The sequence below is a fragment of the Hemiscyllium ocellatum genome, chromosome 19 (genome assembly GCF_020745735.1).
Source record: "Hemiscyllium ocellatum isolate sHemOce1 chromosome 19, sHemOce1.pat.X.cur, whole genome shotgun sequence".
Lineage (NCBI taxonomy): Eukaryota > Metazoa > Chordata > Chondrichthyes > Orectolobiformes > Hemiscylliidae > Hemiscyllium > Hemiscyllium ocellatum.
In genome coordinates this window covers 43,931,042-43,940,165 of record NC_083419.1, presented here as the reverse complement: position 1 = coordinate 43,940,165, position 9,124 = coordinate 43,931,042, and the positions used below count along the sequence as shown (strand labels likewise).

Genomic DNA, 9,124 nt, shown 5'->3' with positions numbered 1-9,124 from the left:
TTACCCGTCAAGTTCCCAATCTCCTGACAGGCTAGTTTAAACCTGTTCCAACTACACCATCAAACCTGTGTTTACTTCTGGATTCTCTGAAGCTCAGGCTGTGATGGATTGTGTGCATGTGGCCCTCAAAGCTCCACTGGGCAGATCCTGCAAGTGTGAGACTGCTATCCTGGGAGTAATGACTCTCAGCTACCACGGTGTTCTGTCTACCAGAGCCATTACAGAGTTGACTTTTTGAAGATAGGAAATACTGGCTGAAGATATGCCTGGTGAGAAAAACATGAACATAGGCGGAGATGCATTACAATCAGATCCTACATTTTACCAGGGCTATTACTGGATAGACTGTTCTGGCAAGGATCCTGAAACAAACACATCCAGCACAATAGTCCAGAAAAGGGAAAAATATTCTCTCATCTTTTGCAACTTCAGTGCCTAATATGGACACTGCCTTCTTCAATTTCAGTTACATCACACTGCAAATTATTGCTATAAATTCTGTGTTACGATTGAGCCCTCCACAATCACCTGATGAAGGAGCGTCGCTCCAAAAGCTAGTGTGTTTCCAATTAAACCTGTTGGACGATAACCTGGTGTTGTGTGATTTTTAGCTGAAAATGTGTTGCTGGAAAGGCGCAGCAGGTCAGGCAGCATCCAAGGAGCAGGAGAATCGACGTTTCGGGCATGAGCCTTTCTTCAGGAATGAGGAGACTGTGCCAAGCAGGCTAAGATAAAAGGTAGGGAGGAGGGACTTGGGGGAGGGGTGTTGGGAATGCAATAGGTGGAAGGAGGTTAAGGTGAGGGTGATAGGCTGGAGTGGGGGTGGGGGCGGAGAGGTCAGGAAGAAGATTGCAGGTTAGGAGGGCGGTGCTGAGTTCGAGGATTGGGACTGAGACAAGGTGGGGGGGGTGGGGAAATGAGGAAACTGGAGAAATCTGAGTTCATTCCTTGTGGTTGGAGGGTTCCTAGGCGGAAGATGAGGCGCTCTTCCTCCAGTCGTCGTGTTGCTATGGTCTGGCGATGGAGGAGTCCAAGGACCTGCATGTCCTTGGTGGAGTGGGAGGGGGAGTTGAAGTGTTGAGCCACGGGGTGGTTGGGTTGGTTGGTCCAGGTGTCCCAGAGGTGTTCTCTGAAACGTTCCGCAAGTCGGCGGCCTGTCTCCCCAATGTAGAGGAGGCCACATCAGGTGCAGCGGATGCAGTAAATGATGTGTGTGGAGGTGCAGGTGAATTTGTGGCGGATATGGAAGGATCCTTTGGGGCCTTGGAGGGAAGTAAGGGGGGAGGTGTGGGCGCAAGTTTTGCATTTCTTGCGGTTGCAGGGGAAGGTGCCGGGAGTGGGGGTTGCATTGGTGGGGGGGGTGGACCTGACAAGAGAGTCACGGAGGGAGTGGTCTTTTTGGAACGCTGATAGGGGAGGGGAGGGAAATCTATCCCTGGTGGTGGGGTCCGTTTGGAGGTGGCGGAAATGACAACGGATGATGTGGTGTATATGGAGGTTGGTGGGGTGGTAGGTGAGGACCAGTGGGGTTCTGTCCTGGTGACGATTGGAAGGGCGGGGATCAAGGGCAGAGTAGCGGGAAATGGAGGAGATGTGGTGGAGAGCATCATCGTTCATGTCTGGGGGGAAATTGCGGTCTTTGAAGAAGGAGGCCATCTGGGTTGTTTGGTATTGGAACTGGTCCTCCTGGGAGCAGATGCGGCGGAGATGAAGGAATTGGGAATATGAGATGGCGTTTTTACAGGGGGCAGGGTGGGAGGAGGTGTAGTCTAGGTAGCTGTGGGAGTCAGTTGGTTTATAGTAAACGTCCATGTTGATTTGGTCGCCCGAGATAGAAATGGAGAGGTCTAGGAAGGTGAAGGGGGAGTCTGAGATGGTCCAGGGAAATTTGAGGTTGGGGTGGAAGGTGTTGGTAAAGTGGATAAACTGTTCAACCTCCTCATGGGAGCACGACGCAGCGCCGATACAGTCATCGATGTAGTGGAGGAAAAGGTGGGGTGTGATACCAGTGTAGTTGCAGTAGATGGACTGTTCCATGTATCATACGAAGAGGCAGGCATAGCTCGGGCTCATGCGGGTGCCCATGGCTACTCCTTTGGTTTGGAGGAAGTGGGAGGATTGGAAAGAGAAGTTGTTCAAAGTGAGGACCAGTTCAGTCAGTCGAAGGAGGGTGTCAGTGGAAGGGTACTGGTTGGTACAGCGGGAAAGGAAAAAGCGGAGAGCTTTGAGTCCTTCGTGATGGGGGATGGAGGTGTACAGGGACTGGATGTCCATGGTGAAGATAAGGCGTTGGGAACCGGGGAAGTGAAAATCATGGAGGAGGTGGAGGGTGTGGGTGGTGTCCCGAATGTAGGTGGAGAGTTCTTGGACTAAGGGGGACAGGACCGTGTTGAGGTATGCAGAGATGAGTTCGGTGGGGCAGGAGCAGGTTCAGACAATGGGTCGACCAGGACAGTCAGGTTTGTTGATTTTGGGCAGGAGGTAGAAACAGGCGGTGCGGGGTTGTGGGACTATGAGGTTGGAGACGGTGGATGGGAGATCCCCTGAGGTGATGAGGTTATGGATGATCTGGGAGTTGATGATTTGGTGGTGGGAGGTGGGGTCATGGTCAAGGGGGCAGTAGGAGGTGTCCGTGAGCTGGTGTTTAGCCTCAGCAGTGTAAAGGTCGGTGCGCCAATCTACTACCACACCTCCCTTGACTGCAAGTTTGATAGTAAGGTTGGGGTTGGAACGGAGGGAGTGGAGGGCTGCACGTTCCGAGGGTGAGAGGTTGGAGTGGGTGAGAGGGGTGGACAGGTTGAAGTGGTTACTGTCGCGGCGGCAATTGGCTATGAAGAGATTGAGGGCGGGTAAGAGGCCAGCACGGGGTGTCCAGGTGGATGGGGTGTGTTGGAGGCGGGAGAAGGGGTCGTCAGAGGATGGGCGAGAATCCTGGTTGAAGAAGTAGGCGCGGAGGCGAAGGCGGCGGAAGAATTGTTTGATGTCTTGCCGTGTGTTGAACTCGTTAATCCAAGAGTGTAGGGGGATGGAGGGGAGGCCTCTGCCGAGGACTGATCTTTCATCCTCAGAGAGGGGGAGGTCTGGAGGGATGGTGAAAACATGGCAGGGCTGGGAGCTAGGACTTGGTGTGGGGCTGGAGTTGGGAGTGGAGGTGGAGTTAGGCGTGGGGGCGGGAATGGAGATCCGGGCGGGGGTGAGGTTAGGTGTGCAGATGGAGATCAGCATGGTGACGGAGATCTGTGTGGGGGCGGGGTTAGGCGTGGTGGCGGAGATCTGCGTGGGGGCAGGGTTAGGCGTGTGAACGGAGATCGGCGTGGGGGCGGGGTTAGGCGTGGTGATGGAGATCGGCGTGGGGGCAGGGTTAGGCGTGGTGATGGAGATCGGCGTGGGGGCGGAGACATATGCGGCGTGGTCGTTGTGCAGGTGAGTGATGTCACTGGGGGCGGAAGTGGCTGCCGCAAATCTGTTGGCGATGGTCTTCCTGGCGATCATGGAAGCGGTTGTCTAGGCGGCGATCGCGGAGGCTGCAAGGTTGGTGGGGGCGGAAGTGATGTCATGGTTCGTGGCGGCGGTTGCTGCTGCAGGCGCTGTAGCGGCCGCGTGGTTAATGGCGCCAGAGTAATTTTGGAGGCCGATGGAAGATTCTGGAACAGTTGAGGAACCGATAATAGCACCAGAGTGCTTTCGGAGGCCTTTAATGGTGCCAGAGCCATTGTGTGATTTTTAACCTTCTTCAAAGAGTGCTGTCATAAAACATGGAGTTGTCACCACTCCTGTACCACTGTGCTTTTAAGTGGCCTACAATGACCAACTTTAAGCTCACAATAGTTCACTCCTGTTAACATCACCCCCACACATGCAATTGAGTGCGGAGGCTCCATTCCTCCCAGCTCTCATTGGCCAGCCTTCTCATCAGGAAGCCAGTAATTTCTGGTTCACACTTGAATCTCCATGCTGATACAGGGAAGGAAAAGAATACTGCACACTTCCCATTCGATCTCCTTCATCCTGTCAGCCACCATTAAATTCATTCAATTGGGTTTCTCTCCCCATGGCAACCAGATTGTGTGTGAAAACTGTGCCCACCTCTTGAAACCATTGTACATTAAAATGTGTTGAATGAATGCTTTGTGGCAAAGCCTGAAGATGAATACTAACATCAGTTAGGAGCAAGTTGGATCTAAATCCAAAATTCGACAGTTACAAAGCAAGTGCTTTAGCCACAGTGAGTTTTGAAAAATAGGTTTAATGAGGAAGGGTTAGCAAAAATCATGATTTCCAAAAGGAATATAATTTTGTTCAATTGTACAAAAACAAACTTATACATGAAAAAGTTTTCGTAGATATTCTTCATTCATATTTATGTCAAAGCAAATTGGTTATAAAGCTAGAACTTCTGACAGCATATAAAGTGACATATTTGTATTGGTATTTTAGAATTAACATGATAGGAATTCTAAACAATATGAATCAGAATACATTTAAAATGTGATACAAAATATTTCAAGATCTTTATAGTCATAGAGTCAGACAGCATGGAAACAGACCCTTCAGTCCATGCCAACCATAATCCGAAACTAGTCCCAACCGTGCTTGGCCTGTATCCCTCCAAACGTTTCTTATTCATGTACTTATCCAAGTATCTTTTATGCGTAGTAACCCACTAACTGTACCTACATCCACCACTTGTTTTTAAAGTTCGTTCCATGCGTGTAAAAAAAGTTGATTAAATTTTTCTCCTTTTACCTGAAAAATATGCCCCCTAGTCTTGAAATCCCCATCCAAAGGAAATGACACCTGCCATTCACCTTATCTGTACCCCTCATGATTTTACAAACCTCTACAGAGTCACCCTTACATGTCATGTTGCGGCTATACAGGACATAGGGAGGCCACTTGTAGAATACTGCGTACACTTCTCGTCGCCCTTCTATAGGAAGGATGTTGTTAAACTTGAGAGGGTGCAGAAAGGATTTACAAGGATGTTGCCAGGATGGGAGGGTTTGAGTTACAGGGAGAGGCTGAATAGGTTGGGGTTTTCTTCCCTGCTGCATCAGAGGCTGAGGGGTGACCTTATAATGTCTATAAAATCACAGGGTGCCTGGGTAGGATGAATAGCCAATGTCTTTTTTCCTGGATGTGGGGAATCCAAAATGAGACAGCATATTTTTCAGATGAGAGGGGAAAAATTTTAAAAGAACCTGAGGAGTAAATTTTTAAACAGAAAAAATGGTGCATGTAGGACACGACCTGCCAGAGGAAAAGGTGGAAGTTGGTGCAACTACAACATTTAAAAGATATCTGGATGGGAATATGATTAGGAAGTGTTTAGAGGGATATAGGCCAAATGCTGGCTAATGGGACCAGGTCAGATCAGGATATCTGGTCGGTATGGATGAGTTGGACCAAAGAATCTGTTTCTGTGCTGTATGACTGTATGAATAAGACACAAGAGGCATGATTTTATCCTATGCTTACAATAGTCCCCAGAACAAATAGCAGCAAACAAACTTATTTTTGAGCTGAACAGCAAAAGTAAAAATTAAAGGAGCCAAGCAGAATTTAATTTTGAAATTGGACACAGAGGACGAATGAAAAATACAATTAAATTCTTGATAGGAACTGGAGAAATACTGTGAATGCATCCATACTGGAAGGGGTCCAGGTAGAGGAGTGATGTAAACAAAGAAATTCTAGACTGGAATCTTAGTTTTTGGAACAGAATCTTGTTGTTGCTGAGCAGTTACAGGCACAGAACTACATTGAAAGCACAAAACCAATACAGTGAATCACAGGCTTGAGTCAATATCATATTTTACGCTCAAAAGGGGAGCACAAGCATGAAGCTTTCATGCTGAATCTGCAACATTACTCAAGGAGGTGAAATGTGTAATTAGTAATCTAATGGCAAATTATTTTTAAAATCCATAATTGGGTTATCTTACCACTGTTCTCATAGAAGTTTTTTGTTTTTAACATCCATACTCTATCCATTGTCCTTCCCATCGTTTTTCCCTGATACCCTCCTCCTGCCTTTTTTCTCCCCTGTTCCAATCACTCCCTCCCTTAATTATAATCCCTCTAATTATTAGCAAATGGCTATTAAAGCAAGTTAAAGTAATTATCCCATTTGTATTGAATATGTCTTAATCTTGATTCAGTCCACATTGTGCAGTGCTGTGGCCTTGCGAATCAGCCTTTCAGTCATTGGGGAGTTTGGTCGAAAAGCATCTCGCTCCAGGACGAGGCATCTATTGGTGAAAGAAAACCATTAAAAACCTAGAAAATTACAAGAAAGTAGTCATGAAGTTTAGAGGGAATAAATACAGATCCAAGTTCTACTTCACGTGAATGCTCTGAAATTGAATAATTAAATAATAATGCACTTAGCATACTCATCTGAACTGCACCAACACCTCTGCTAACTCACTAAGACAATTTCAAATCTGTTAAGTATTCAATGCTACTTCCCCCAGATGAATTTCAGAATTCATTTGTTTAATCCCCTGCATTTTTTTGATAGTAGTGTGGTTTTCAGGATGATAATTCTAGTTTTTATATTCTTGAAGTATTCTTGATGGTGAGCTCCTTAGGTATATGTATACCCACAGTCCTGTAAGGAAAAGGATTACAGGATTTCTGCTGATCACCAGTGAATATAGTTTCAAATCAGGATAGTGAGGCAAGACGGGGAACGTTTAGATTGTGGTGTTCTTCTGCTTGTGTTACCCTTACCTTCTACCTGGTAGAGATCCCAAGTTTGGAAGTTGCCCTTTATAGGTAGTGGACAGGCTTTGACAAGTCAGAAGTGAAGTTACTCAAAGCAGAATTCCTCACATCTTGCAGCCTTAGTGCACCATTGATCATTGTGATTTCCGGGTAATAGGGAATAGCAAAGTGAACTGTGTTTTTAGTAACAGATTACACAGGTTGTTTTTGGTGTTATAAAATAACTCCAGCCTCACTGACAAGCATATTTTCAAATAAACCTAAAACATACAACATATTTATTATTGTATGAGAAATTGTTTATAAAATGGTGTTTCATAATTTGTTGATTGCTTGGAAAACAGTAAGAATTATTGCTAAGTAAACTAGAAAGTTTTAATAGCATTCCTACTCCTAAAGGAGCAACTAATTCCAAATCATGGCTGATACTAGATCCATACTGATCTGAGCCATGGCAGGAGACTCCCAGGATAAGAGAAGAAATATTTTAGTGGTGATGTCCTCAAGATAGCTTGAAGAAATTAAACATCCCCTCCAATTTTTGTGACCAACAACTAAAATGGAGACAGTTCATTCAGTCAGATACTGAGTTCATTAAGAGACTTTGTTGGGAGCTGCAGAGGCAAAGGTGTCAAGGGAACACACAAACCTCCAAACACCTCATCTGTCTGACCTCACAAGCACCACTTTCTCTGCATGTGACAGAGTCTGCAGATTGAGCACATTGAATTTATCAGACATCTCAGAATCCATTGGACGAGAGTGGAAACCAGTCGTGCTCAACCTGAACCACTGCCTAAGAAGTCTAATAAATCCAGATAATAAATGTAATGGTAATGGGTCTGAATTTTCACTGGTCTAGCACATCATGACATTATGTTAGGCAAGTGTAAAGTGAAAACTTGGAGATATAAGCTAGGCCTTATTTGTGTTCCAGTCACTGCTCCAAGTTCCAGAGAACCTTTGGAGCAAAACATCTGCCAGTTTCAAACAAGGTGATCTCTGATGGAGGAATAAGTAACCGAGGAGACTCCTCGGTTGAGAATTCAAGCTGGTCTGCACTCTTAAGAGAGAAGGTGTAGTAGTATGCCAAGCAGCAACAAAGCAACCTACCTGGGGGTCCAAGGCTCTGCATTTTATTAAAGGGACAATTTGAGCAGAGTATCGTTCTCTGAGCCATAGTGTCAGTGGATAGATGCTATGAGCCACATTTTCTAACTATCATCTATATGCCAGATCGGTTTCCTTTAGAGATGCATGTCCAGGTTCAAAAGTCGAAGTTATCAATAAGTAAGTTGTGATATTCTTCAAGCTGTTAGTCCTGTAGATTTTCATGATTAACATACAAGTAAATGAGTCAAGATTGAGGTGGTGCTGGAAAAACACAGCAGATCAGGCAGCATCCGAGGAGCAGGAAAATCGACGTTTCGGGCAAAAGCCCTTCAAGATGAACAAGAGTGGATGAGATGCAAAGGAATGTTACTTTTGTGTGGTATCTGACTTTATCTTAAAGTGAGAAAAGATAATGGATTAAAAAGCTAATCAGTTGACTATTCTTCTTTAATTGATGGTGCTTCATTTGTCAGGTTAGGATAATTGAAAGGTGAATCCATATAATAAACAAAAGCATAAAATTGCATTTACTTAGCACTGTTTCCAACCACAGGAAATCCAAGAATGCTTTACTGTCACTGAAACACTTTTGAAAGGTAGCTAATTCTGTAATTTAGGAAACAGTAGCTACTTTGCATAAAGCAAGATCCCAAGGAGTAAGTAGCTCCTTGACCAAAAAACACCTAAAGTAGAGGTAAATCCCATGCCCCTTCCCCTAAAGCCAGCCAGGAAGCCACCAGAGTTTACATTGTGAACTCCTGACATGGTAGAGAACTCAACTGGTTTCTGGTTGAGAGGATTTTCTGACACCTTTCCTGCTACATACAAGGGAGCATGCTGGTGCGACAATTTTAAGAAAAAGACAATTCTGTACTATGATTCAATATAATGTTGATTGACCCAGTTTGCACATTGCAATTTTTCAATCTCTTTAGGAGATTATCCAATCAATCCTGTTCTCTTGTTGTATACCACGACTCTGAAAATATTGTGGGAGAACACTCAGATGTTTTTGGGATGTTGATTGATGAATAATTCTTGACTTAGTATCAGGGATAATGCCTCTTCACTTCTAAGTACTGTCATGGAATCTTTAACATCCACATGAGCAAACAGCTAACATTTCAATCAACACCTTAAATTGGTTGAAGTCTTGTAATTTGACCAATCAAGTCACATCACAGCACTTACACTTGCCTTTAAATAAGATAAAATTTCAGGTCTCAGCTATTTCCTTGATATATTTTGAAGGGGTTTGGTCTGGTCTATACAATATATGTCT

At 45.0% G+C, this 9,124-nt stretch overlaps 1 protein-coding gene across 1 annotated transcript in view; it reads right to left on the bottom strand.

Annotated features, from left to right (window-relative positions):
- Positions 1-4,226: 4,226 nt before the first annotated feature.
- Positions 4,227-9,124, bottom strand: part of ttc38 (tetratricopeptide repeat domain 38) — a 45,874-nt gene continuing 40,976 nt past the window's right edge. The window contains exon 14 of the mRNA XM_060839419.1: positions 4,227-6,251. Coding sequence (XP_060695402.1) covers positions 6,158-6,251 — 94 coding nt within the window. The 3' untranslated portion in view covers positions 4,227-6,157. The remainder of the gene's footprint in view (positions 6,252-9,124) is intronic.